The sequence below is a fragment of the Lichenostomus cassidix genome, chromosome 3 (assembly GCF_008360975.1).
Source record: "Lichenostomus cassidix isolate B80296 chromosome 3, HeHo_3.0, whole genome shotgun sequence".
Classification (NCBI taxonomy): domain Eukaryota; kingdom Metazoa; phylum Chordata; class Aves; order Passeriformes; family Meliphagidae; genus Lichenostomus; species Lichenostomus cassidix.
The window spans coordinates 32439488-32453090 of NC_139483.1; the positions used below are offsets into that span (position 1 = coordinate 32439488).

Consider the following 13603-nt stretch of genomic DNA (forward strand, 5'->3'; position numbering starts at 1 on the left):
AAAAGAGTCAAGAAGATTAACAAACACAAATGTATGTTGAGCACCTAAGCTTAACCAATTATAAGACTTTTGCATTTATGATTGAAAAGAATTATCGAAATTAAAATGTTTTTGCAAAATACATTCCTGAGCCACAACTAAAAATAAATTTGTCAGTACTGGTCTTCAATTTACCATGAGACAGGGTAGCAATGTACATTAGCTTTGAATTACGTGAAGAATAATGATGGATTAAACATGCACTTGCTGGTTTCTTTTTCCCCTTGTCTCCAGGGAAAAAACTTCACAGCCTCCCAATCACAGGGAAACTGAACAAGTGCAGCCAGAGTCCATTAGACTAGCAAGACTAGAATCAGAAAGCAAACTTCACCCGTATGTCTTTAACAACTCTTAAACTGCTCATAAGTTTACCCTAATATTTCTTTTTACTTTCTTGATACAAACCAATTTTAATTTCCCTGATTACATGAATTACTAAATTAACCAGTGAATCTTAAGTAAGAGTAACCTATTGAAAGTATTACTGAAGAATATCTTGACCTGGTAGTTGTATCTTGTATTCCAAGGTCTTCTCAGAGAACACATGTTCTCTGATGGCTGTAAGATCTGAAGGAGCAATGTAAGGATCAAACATACTTTATCAGTCATATCACTAATTATCTCCTTCAACCTGCACATAAAACAACACACAAATAAATTACCATAATTTAGTATTCAGACTACAAAGGCCACGTGACACTGCTCAGCTCCTAGTTCTCTCCTGCCTATGCAGACACATACCAAAGCCCTTTTAACAGTAAGATTTCTTTCTAATTGTTACTAATACCTTTTATGTTGAAAAAGAATTCTTTCAAAGCATTGAGTGGAATAAAAAGTGAGTACAGAAAAGTTAGAAGAACAAGAAAAATATATCTAAATTTTGATAGGAGAAATAAACAAAGGATTTTTAAGAGACTAGGACACTTTGTCTCTTGAGGGATTTACCTCTGAACTTTATAGAGCCTCCATAATTCTTCTTAAGTTAAAAATAAAATCCATTACACCAACAGCCTAAACAGACAACTGGTCTCTTGGTTAAAAATTTTTGTGGGCACAGAGACTGGCCTACCACATTACACTTGTATCTCTTCTTCACTTTAGTGTCAATTTCACAAGCCTCAAAAAAGTGAGACCAAAAGAAAGCAATCTGACATATAAAAGTTGCACACACTTTTCTAATACATACAGATACTTCATTTTGTACTGTCCTAGACTTATAGCTCTACAGTCATTCAGACCTATTTCTACTCTTTGATCTGTGTCAATTCTAAACTGACCTGAAAAGGAAAGAGTAGAACAGTGCCTGGGAAGAAGGTGGTGAGCAGCACAACCACCATCTGCATAAAGAGGACTACTGACCTCCCATGTATACAGGCATGTGACCTCTCCAATGATCTGAAAGAAAGCAACACACCTACTTTAAAAGTAAAATCTGTTCAAAGTAAATCGGTGTCAAGATTGGAAGAGCAGGAAAGATTGAAAATTTCAGAAAGCTAAAAATTCTTTGTCTAGTCCCTACCACCCCATGTGTAGTTCAAATACTGTCCAGAAAGTGAAATTTTGCACAACAGAAAAATTAGAAAGACTGCTATTTCAGGAGGGAATATCATTTCAGGAGGTATCATCTCTGTTCTGTGGGGTTCCACAAAATCTTCAATCCAGCATCTTTTCTCAAAAAGTTTATCAACAGTTTCATCAAAACATCCTTTAGAAAATTTCTTTCCAATAAAATTCTGTTTTGAAAATACTAAACTGCTCTAGAAGTCTGCTTGTAACAGTTCATTACCTGTCACTGGATTTTGTCTTACTGCTAGCTAATGACAGAGGTGGCATATATCTCACCATTCTTATAAAACTGAGGATGTGAAATTAGGAGATATTTAAAATGGCTATTATTCTATCAAACATCAGAATCTCTTTTATTTCTCATTACTTGGAAAACAAATTTTCAAACTATTTCAAAATGCTCAAGAAGCCAATTCTGACACAGTATGAGTATTTGCAATTCTGTGTAAAACACCAAGTCTACATTCAGTCTAAAATAAGTCATCTTAGGCCTGATTCCTGTCAGCAGAGTCACTCACAGTTTTACAGTCAGCATGGTAGGTGCAGAGTTTATTCAATGTCTTAAAGTGGTTCACATGGTTCTGTCTGCTAGTATAAAAAGAACCATAAATGTATACGAGAAATTTAATTCTTTATCCTGCATCCATTAAATGTCTCAAAGGACTCTTGGCCACCTTCTCACACATGTAAGTAAAAGCTGAAGAATAAAAAGCAAGGACTGATTTTATCTCAAGGTTATGGAAACATCATTAAACCATAAAACCACGCTGTCAAAAATTTATCTTGACATTAGAAAATGTCTCAGTGGAGTTAAAGCCTTACCACATAATTAGCTGCAGATAATTCTGTTTAATACTGAGGATCAGAATTTTGAAACAGTCACAACCTTGATAAATGGCACGTTAAATAAACTGAAGCCTCCAAAAAGTGATCAGATAACAAAAATGAGAAAATTCAACTCCAGCTCAAAGGACAGTTGATACAAAAGCAAATTGTCAAGTAAGGACAGGGCAACACTGTCAGAAAGGAAGGTACATAACCCTTCTGAAACACCTCCCCATCCAGTACAGCTGGTATTTTCCACAGGTCTCATACAAACTAATAATATATTGGGATGAAATTCTGTTCCTATGGAAATAAACGGCAACATTTTCTTTGATTTTCAATGGGCAGTTTCTACAAATCTGCACTTGGGGGATTCTCTGACTATTAAGCATGACAAGCAAGTGAATAAAACTATAATTAACTTTCACAAATACAAGAGCAGTGGACAGCAGAGAAGGAGGACTGTTTTAAAAGAGCTTCTGAGAAGTTCTTTCAACCTAAATCAGGTTGGAGATTTTCCAAGCACTATCTGGAATTCAGTCATGTCATTGCAGGATATTTTTCTCTTTTGTCTGGCAGACTGTTTATTTTCCTTCTTGAGGATCCGGCATCAAACAGAATAAAAAATGACCTTTGACTGGATCTTTTTGTGGCATGCAATGAAAGATTTGATCCAAAAAAGTTCAATGTTCGAATAAGCACCTACTGAACTTGAAAGGAATGTTGGAAGAGGTTGGGAAAATAAGATTACATCTTGAAGTCATGTATCTGTAGTATTTCTTTATTCTATGACCACACAGGGAAGTCATCACAGCTGGTCTTCTTTAGAGTTATACTACAGAAAAAGAGACTGCAAAAGTCTTATCAGAGACTTTACAGTTCCAAAGTCTTAAATTTTACCTGCTGAGAATGAGCATCCCTACTCAGCTTTAAAAAAAATTACAAAAATATGCATCACATCCAGCTTATCTTCAAAAAAACATTCTATGGGAATGACAAAAAACATCTGCTGCTACCTCACTAGGGATGGGGGCATACCTAAGTTAATATTTTAATAAAATATCACACTTCATAACACACTCTTTTGACAATCATATTGGGAAGGCTGTAAAATGCCACAAGGAAAACAATAGTGACAACAAGGTCTTGCAAAAAGCTTGACAGCTGTGCTTGACTGAACTCTGAATGAGACACTAATTTTATTCATGTAAAGCACATGGCAATTGACAGCTCTTTTCTCCAACCAACTCACCTGTCCAGTCAGGTTCTCCTATCCCTTCTGCCAGTTCTTTTTAGCATTAATGATATCAAGTATGTGTACACATGACAGGTCTGTGTCATTTGCTCTCCATTTTCCCAGGGCAGACTATCCCACAGACTAAGCAAAATGAGCATAAGAAGGAAATGAGCCCTACTTAAATGGACAAAAAAACCCAAACCCAACAACTTAAAAATTCAGTACTACATTCAATAGGATGGGGAAAAATTCACAGTCAACACACAAAATACATCAAGTTAAAAATATCATTGTGATATCAAAGCTATAGGGGGGCAAATGTTGTCATTAACAGGAGCATTCCCAGTTCTCCAGCTATGATATGAAGCTGGGAAGTCTTGACTTTCACTCTGCCCTTGACAGCTACTTACATCATCTTGGTAAAATATATGGGAGGGAAGAGGAGGTGCACATATGTGCACATGCTTGTGCATGTGCATACATAAAAAAATTTAAAACCTTCTGTATTTTCTTCAGTGTTCCAATGTGTTTAGTAATCATCACACTGTTTTTGTAAAGCTACCATGGCCAGTCTCCATCTTAAGCTCACTATTACATGGAAGGCAACGACATTTGTAAAGAATTTCTCACAAGCTGCAACTCAGTTCAGACTGAGTAGGCAGTGATCATCTTCTGATAATCAGTTTTATCTTCTGCACAAATTCCCTACACCAGGTTACACAACGTTCATGTTTCATGGGAAATGCATCTGACAAAGTTCAGGCCAAACAAGCATGCCAACACAAGACAGTAAAATAACTTGAGTGGAGACAAGGTAGTACATAAGGGGTTTTATCTATACACCCTTTTGACTGGGTCTATTTAAGAATGGGTCTCTTTCAGGCTGAGTTTATTTCAGACTGTGTGGTTTTTCAGGTAAAATTGCAACTTTACATCACAGCAGTCTAATCACCAATTAAAAAAAAATGTGGAAAAACAACACAGTTGATTATGTTGTTCCTACTCCTTCTGTCCAAAAAAAAAAAAAGTTCCATAACCGCACACAGTTTTTTTAAAGATTTTTTAAAAAATTATATTATTTTTCTTTCATTTCTCTCAAAAGAGGCTCTTTCTTTTATTTACATCAGAAGAAAAAAAAGGTAAGAGTTTGGCTTACTTCATAAGAATACACTTATTAAGAAAACCAAAACATAAATAAGTTAAGATAAAAACTTATGGTAGACTTTATCAATCAATTAGAAATCAAAAAAATTAAATGGAGTTAAAACTATGAGTAGACTTCCTATAAAATGTTTCTGCTAGCATGGTTTGAATATAGATTTCTGAATTTAAAGTGATAAAATAACTACACCAAAAGCCAACAATATTTATTTGGTAACATAATAAAGAATTAACATATTGTGGAAGCTAATTTTAAATACTTTATGTGTAGTCTTTCAGAATAAATAATCCACAAGGCCTCTGGGAAAAGCGGCTTGTAAGATACAGTACTATCACAAACATTAGCATACACTACCAAAAGACAAAATGGGAAGGGAGCATATCCAGAAATATATTTCACTTTGCAGAAAAATTCTAGGCTGAAAAGTGATGTTATATGCTCTTTCTTACTGTGTAAAAATTACTTTGGTTGATTGACTCAATTATATTTGAACTTCCTTGCTTTTTGTTCACCCAATACCTTTAACATGATAATTTTAAAAAAAGGAAAAGAAAAAATATCCTCTGGCTACTGCTTTATTTTTAAAGTGTTGCAATTATATAAAAGTTATACTTCTGCTTAAATACTGACTGAATAAAAAAATAGCTTGAATTAACTTTGTCATATATCACATTCTGAATGTATCTACTGAAGCCCTGCTCAAAAATAAATCACAAACATAAGAAAAGGATAATTTATGAGTTGTCAAGCAACCAGATTTTAACACTTACTTTTGTGAAGATCTGAAAAAAGTCAATTGCAGGTGGCAATTGAGACTCATCCTGGATCTCAGTTTTCAAATACAGCCGCAAAGTCTGTGCAAGGTGCCTGAGGCCATCCCGCATTTCTTCACTTAACCGTTCAGTATCTTTCAGGGAAAGGAAAAAAAGTAGACCATGTCATAAACAGAATATTTCACCAACATTTTGAAAATGTCCAGTGGCAACCATACAGTCTAGACATTTCCAGTCCCAGAATTAATCTTGACAGAGGGCAGTTTTGACAGAGGGCAGACATTTCTCATTTTTTGTGACAGTTACCTATCAACACACAGTAGAGTTTATCAGGTTGCTACTGCCAAATCTTATGAATACAATGGCAAGTTAAAGATCAAAAGCCAATAGATAAAGCAGATGTGTAAGCAGATGTAAGACAGTACATAAAAAATTAGGCATCAGGGTCTGAAACATTAACCACATTAGAAATATGCTTGAAACTTTATGCAGCAGTACATACTTTTATTCTCTATTCTCCATAGACATGTCAGAAACACTTTATGCCAGCAGGTGAAACAGAAAAGTATTTTTTAATAAATGGAGTTTCATACACAGCAACTGGTAAACAATAAATATGAAAGAATACAAAGTAAATATCATTTTGTTATAAAGCACCACTATTGATGTTTTACAGATGGTAATCCTGAAGCAGAAAGTATCACAGTGCCTGATTTTCTAATAAAGTGATTATGCATGCATCAGGTCTCTGATAACACAGAAAGTGAAATTGCTGCTGTCCTAGTAAGTTCACTGCCTGATTTCCTGCTTCACATTTCCTTTTTCCTACCAGTTGGTACAAAATTGAGAATGTGAAGCTGAAAACATTCAAGCACCAATCTGTAACAAAAGGCAGAGATTTATTATGCACTATGAATCAATTTTACCTCTGCATAATGGTGAATTATTATTTTATTATAAACATCTATAGCTGCCCACAGCACTACCCATGTGCAATTAACAGTGTGGATGTTTGCAGGTGATTTTGCAAGCATGAATGAATGTAAATGTGAAAAATGCAGACAAGTATGTTTTTCACAATGTACAAAAAATCTCTGCTATAGAAAAATATAGTCTCTATGAGGGCTGTGTCTTCAAAGAAGCAGCAAACTTTTAGATGACTGAAGAAATCAAGTTGAAAAAATATAAAAGAAAAATAATAAACACACACTTGCATTCTTATGTAATATTCCTTTGAAACCAAAAATGGCTTTTCCTTCAAATGCATTTATTCAAGACATGTGATTTACTTTGAACTACCTCTAATATATTGCAAAATGTATTATAACAAAGAGAGGAACGCATGGTTTATTTCACTATTGGCAAATAAAACACCTCTAGCCTGAAGAAGAGGAATCCTACAAGAAGCATGTTATAAATGGACACTGTAGCTTAGGACAGATGTGAACATGAATACCAAAACCACCTGGAACTTCAGGGAGAGCAGACAGAAAGGGGAGCAGAATGCAATTATCCACACTGGAATCTGTCCAGGACATCAGAGTTAATGATCCAGAAAAATGTCCCATGGGAACCTCAATGGAAAATGATCAAGACCTGGTTTTCTCAGCACATAAGAAAACAAGGCCAAAAGCAAAATGAAATGAAATCTGTGAATGTTTTAATTTTTTGGTTTTAAGAAACTTCTTTCAATTGTTTAAGAAACCTGATGTAGGAGACAAAATGCTATAAAGGGCCTATGGACATTTTTCTAAATAAGGTATGGGGATTAAATTATCAACTGATACTGATACAAGCAAAGTAGCAAAATATCTGCCCACAGTACAGCACACAAACTATTTTCTGTATACTGAGTCTTGGTAAGTAAAAACAAAGATGATTTCTGAATTACTGTTACATACAGAGAGCCCATAGAACTAAGGAAGGAAGGAATTGTCTTAAGAAAAATGAGAACTGGCAAAAGTAACAATGCTCAGAGATACCTCTCCTACTTAATCTGAGTTTCAGGGTATACAAGGGAATTTCAAGGAACTATGGAGATTGGAAAAGAACTTTATAGAGGGCTGGATGCTTCCACATGCTTTGTGTATTTTTCATTTATTACATATTTTAGCAGGCAATTGTCCAAGTATATAAAACTTTACATGCTTTTATCCAGTTTATATGTCTCCCACACTAAAAATCAACCAACAGTATAAAGTTATATTGAAAAGTAATAGTGTAAAGCAAACTGAGACAGAATAGTGACAATAACAATTTTCAAATAAAATATTTTGCAATTCCGGGGGGGGGGGGAATGGACCAAGAAAAGATAAAAGGAGTATCAATTAGAATTCTGTCACATTTCTGATTACTATTGAAATATTATCTTCTACTACAAAGATGCTTCCTGAGAATGTTTTTGCTCCCGATTACAGCCTGAACTCATAGTTCATGTGATTCCCTTCAAAGAAATCTTTTCTCCTATATACTTAAGCCTCTACTGAAAATGCATTTCTGACTTTCCTATAGATTCCACTAAGTACAGAAACAGAAACTTTACCAACACCATTCAAAAATTGTGCAGCAAATGGGGAAAGTGTTATGAAATAACAGGAGCTTTTGGAGCATACAAAGGCAGTAAAAAGCATCACAGATACTACAAGTTCTCACATCACCCCAAAACACTTTATTTTAATTCCAAAACCACAGAGACTATCTATTCACTCTAACAAGGAAGCTAGAAAAACATCAAAAGTGGAGTCAGCCAAAACCTTTAACTAAGATTATGTACAGGCCATTTGTACTGTAGTCTGTTAGGCATCAGCTTCAGTTCATGTCCTAAACTCTTGGTGCTGTGGAGTTAAGAAGATTCCACAGGAATTATTGTTAAAACTCAGAGATCCACATTTAGTGTTTCATCTGTATTTACTCTCATTTGCCTTCTAAACTAACTGGCTACGGATCAGTTGTTTCTGTATCAGTGAGAGGATGGTCATCCCACCCATATCACCATTTCCTTCAGAATGAGAATTTCAGTAGAAACTTCTGGCCACTCTACAGACTTTTGTACCATTTATCCATTGCAGCTCAGGTCAGTTCAACACCAAGCTTCTCTCTTATCAAACTATTCCTCTTGTCTTCAGTCAAGCCAAGGAAAGCTAAGATCATCTCCTGAAGGGCATTGAGAAACCTCACTTTGTTTCAAATGATCAGTTATGTAAAAATCTTTGCCTACATTAGAGACAACTGCTGTACAAGTGATCAATATTAATTTTTAAAGGAAAACTCTTCCCTCCAGTGCCACTTTGCAATCAGCCATTAGTACAATGAAGACTTTTTTCTTGGATCCCAGCAGTGTCATGAAGCATAGAAGTTCATAGTCTTCATCATTTTAACTTTATTTGAAGCATCTGTTCTCCATAAATCTTTGTTACATGATTTGAGAACATCCATTGCAGAAAATCACTACGTTTTAAATAATTGAAATGTATTCCTACTATCAGTTTTCATTTGCTGCCTTATTTAGGTCTTTTGCCCTTGCAGTTTGGGAGAATGCAGCACAATGTCAGGGTATACAGAAGTAAAATTAATACTACATATTGCATTTTTCTTTGCTTATTTGGGTTTTGTTTCTAATTAAATATACCAATAGATCAAATTGGTTTGTAGCCAGAACTCTAAATAATGATATAAAACATTGAGGTAATCAAAATATTCACATTACTTTCCAGAAAATCCCTCTAAACCAGATGTAAAAATGAACCAAGGATGTATTTCTTCCTAAATCTTCACGAAACCACAAAATCTTGAAAAAATGTTTTCTATTTCAACATTAGCTCTGCTAAGAGATTGTAATGAGCATCTTTTTCTATCCAAGCAGCTGAAACTTGTGAAGCCACAAAAGTAATAACTGAACAATTTAATCTTTTTTCTCTATAGAAAAGTCATGTAGAAGAAAGATATACACATATCCTCTTTAAATTTTCCTTTCTTTCCTATTTCTGGAAGTTATTTTGAAACTTTATGCAATAGCATGTAAGTATTAAAAAACTAAAGCCTCAATGTAAAAATATATGAATTTTTGTATATGTATGTAAACATATTGACACCATGTAGTAAGGCAGACACTGGGTAAATTAAAAATTGAGCAGGCCAGATGTGCATTGCAAAATGAGAAAATAAAAATATTAGAGAAAAAAAATCAGGTGGAAGTTTTGCTTCAAAACAACAGACATGTTTTTCCTTTGATCTTTGAAATAACTCTTCTTCCCCACTGAGGTTTTTTCAAGTTTTGCCTTTGATTCTGTTATTCTACAGAGCAAACCTTCAGAAGGCAAGCTGCTAGAAAATCAGATGGCCCTTTTGTAAAGCAGACCTTAGAAGTATTTCCTAAAATACGGCTGGCAATTACTTACTTGAGTGAAGATCGGAAAAAGAGTAGAGTCTCTCAGAAGGGCATACTGATTGTCTGAGCTGTAGAGCAAAACAGATAATTAACATTTACAAAGCATGTTTTATCCTGAAAACACTCCACAATGTTGCTTATTCCGTGTGATAAACCTGTTAGATAATTAGGTAAGGCCAACATCAACATAAATCCAAGACCTTGTATAAACTACCCTAAGAAAACGAATTTTTTTGTTGCTGTAACACTTTGTACTAATTTAAATTTTTTAACACTTTGGCAGCTTACCTTTAGTAACGTACTTTGGCCCTTCAGAGTATAATTGAAATCAGTTTATGAGGTTTGTAGTTTCAGAATTCATGTGACTATAATTAATGCACAGTGTTGCTAGGTACATATTTGCCCTTTAAAAACTATCATGCACAAATGCTTCCCAATGTATAAAATAAATGTGAAATCATATTCTATCACCTCAGACCCCAAAAATTGCTTGCACTTTTATCCAACACAGACAGCATCATAGCAGGCTCAGGGGAAAAAAAAAAAAAAAGCAAATTTCTTTTGCTTTACAATCCCACACATTCAAAAGATGTTTACACTGACAGAAAATTTAGTCCATATAAAGTAATCAAACCATTGGAATGTCAAACACCCAGGACTTCCAAAAGAGTTTAGAAAAATGTTTTAAAAAGTAATTGAGATTAAGAGAGGCCAACATGGAAAGCATGGCATTATGCCCTCTAAAGAAAGGGCTAGCTACCAGTGCTTCTGTCCTTAACACTCATTCAAACAGCACTGTATGAGGCTTCCACTAAGTTAATAGAAAGGCACCAATAACTTCAGTAGTATTGAAGGAAAAACAGTGTCTCCCTATGTTTTCCTTCCAGGCAGAAATAAGCTCAGAATGCTACCACATAGCCATAGGAAAAGAAAGTCAATAAACATGTCCCTTGAGCTCAGTTATGTCCATTTTGGTATCTCTTGATCCTTTCAGCATTTCTGCAAATTACTCAGTAAACTTGTAATGCAATTTGAAGTCCAAGTTTTTATCAGCATTCCCAGTCATTTCAGCCTTCTAGCTCATAATTAAATTAAAAATGTAGAGTGAGAAAGTATTTATCAGAATCTGCTGCACGGAATCAATTTAAAAGAACATTACTTACTAGTTTAAAAACAATCCTGCCAGCCAGTCTGACAGAGTCTGGAGGAAAATTAGGCTCGATGCTCTTAAGACACCTGCATTCCTGCTTGTGGTCCAGCCAAGCTTCTTTCTATTAGGATTTTGTAAAAAGAAAGAAAAATAAAACAAAGTGCATTTTATTTTACATAACATGTATCTTAATTTTTTATGTATACACACATATTATATAAATAGAGTTATCTACAGTTATATACGCACACAAACATGCTCAAAGCTGAAAGTTAGCTTCAAAGGACCTGCAAGGGGCCCTTTTTTAGGTGCTGATGTACTGGCAGCCCCTAACCTAGGAAATCTTGGATGCTGAGTGCTAAAGAAACAGCAGCACACACACTTTAGCAGTATAGTCGAAGAATGCAAATAAAACATGAGTGCTGTGGAAAACAACAGGCTGGGTTATCCTCTCAAACCAAGCTCAGCATGCCATTTCCTCCTCAAACATAATTAATGGTGTAACTGATACTATGGACCCTGAAGCTACAGCAGTGCAGGTTCAGGACACAGCAGTGTCACCAATCGGCCACCTCAAAATTTGATTTTACCTTTAGGAAAACCTACAAGAAACATGAACAGAAAACTGCATGATCAAGTTCCCAGACCAGTTCCCTGCCAACAGAATCCTTGCTTCTGTCTGTTTCATTCTGCTGTCTGACAACATCATACTATCCATCTTCAAACACTGTGTCTCTGACACCTTTACTACACAAAAGGAGCAAGTAAAAATAGAATGAAAACTGCATTGAAACACCTTCCCTTTTTTTCCCCCATGTTCCTTCTATACACATCATTTTCTTTTACCTCTATGCACCATGCAATAAATTGCAGCATCAGCTTAGTTCAAATTCCTATCAGCATTCTCACTAGCTGAAATTTTTGTTAGATAAATAAATGCACACTGATTCTCATTTGCTGTGGCATGAAGCAGCAACAGCATGAAGATGCTTCCTTCACAAGACTGGAGAGAACTAGAAAGGATGCTAACTAACAGACACAAAACCCTAGGCATGTGTTCACTCAGCAATCAAGACTGCAGAGGCCTTCAGAATCCATTCACTTCACTAAATGCAGCTGCTCTAATGCAATGGTCAAGTTCTCAATGCTGCAAAAACTGTCCCCAAACATCCCTGAGCTGGTGAGGTATCAATGCCCACAGCTGGGAGGACTGGTGGTGACATTTTTCACAGTTCAGACCAGGTCACTGAAACCAAAACAGAAGACAGAACCAAAAATATTTAAGTTGCATATACTACCCAAACCTGTAATTTTTGTTTCATAGGCCACTTTAATCAGAATAGTAGACAGAGACTAACAGTTCCATAGCAGAGAAGAGTCAGGATGACAAGATAAAGAAAAGCTGCTATACATCCCAATATATCCTTTTTTCTCCACCATTCTTTGTTTCCCCAAGATTAGTGTGGAAAAGCAGCAAGAATGAGTCTTCAGCTAAGAAAACATCTTGGTAAAACAATTTCTGATCACTTTTTTCTTATCTTCTGACTCTACAAGCAGGAAATTCTGTTTTTAATTTACAAAAGTTCCAAGCCCATCTCATTAACATAATACATATTTAAAAGTTTTATTTGCATACACACAGTTTATGTTTGAAGCCACACAGCTGTTTCAAATAGTTTTAAAAGCAAATTAAAATAAAAGGGCACATCAAAACTTTGCTACAATGACAAGTACTCAGAAACAAGGGCTTCTGAAGGTGACATTTTCTTGCAAATATGCAATAAGGGAAAAAAACATGAACTCAGAAAAAGTTTCTGTTAGGTGAGTGCCACAGAGAAAATGATAAAATGTCTAATGTTAAGTACATGTTCAGCAATTAAAAGAAAAAGAGGAAATGGCAGAGCTGTGTGTAAGGGCACATCACACCTGTAGATGCTGATATGAGAGTTATAAAGATTCCAAAGGCAATCACACAATCTTTTTTTAAGCTGCATTTGTGTGAGGGAATTGTTTCAGATAACTAGGTTTCAGCACCAGTAGCATTTATTCTATTTAATTCAGGATTTTCTCCCCCGGTGGCTTACACATAATAAATAAATTGAACTTTTTATTTCTTTCAGACACATGAGAGATTTGTGATTTCATTTCTTTTACCCATAACTCTACAAGGGGAAAAAATGACACCAAGAAGGCATTAATCCAAATACAGTTAGTGTCACATGCTGTCTGACAAATAAAAGTTAAGTATTTAGTGCTGAATAGAATTATCCTTGTCTAGAAAAAACAAGGTTGTGTTTGTAAATGTCCAGACGTCATTCTGTGTGATATAATTATATTGGCATTTTTATCCAGCTTAAACTAAAAATGTTCCTAGGAGTAAGCCTTTATCTGTCAAATTTTTTTCCTCTACATAAATGTTGCTCAGAATTTTAAACATGCTAGAGGGTGACATCAAAATGATTAA

The 13603-nt window shown here is 35.1% G+C and overlaps 1 protein-coding gene across 3 annotated transcripts in view; it reads right to left on the bottom strand.

The window, feature by feature from the left end:
* Window positions 1-13603, bottom strand: part of SMYD3 (SET and MYND domain containing 3) — a 383946-nt gene that overhangs the window by 323440 nt on the left and 46903 nt on the right. For all 3 annotated transcript variants that reach the window (XM_085055185.1, XM_085055183.1, XM_085055184.1), the window contains exons 3-5: window positions 11153-11260; window positions 10000-10057; window positions 5600-5736 (exon numbers count right to left, since the gene is read on the bottom strand). In XM_085055185.1, the coding sequence (XP_084911311.1) occupies window positions 5600-5736; window positions 10000-10057; window positions 11153-11260 (303 nt within the window). The remainder of the gene's footprint in view (window positions 1-5599; window positions 5737-9999; window positions 10058-11152; window positions 11261-13603) is intronic.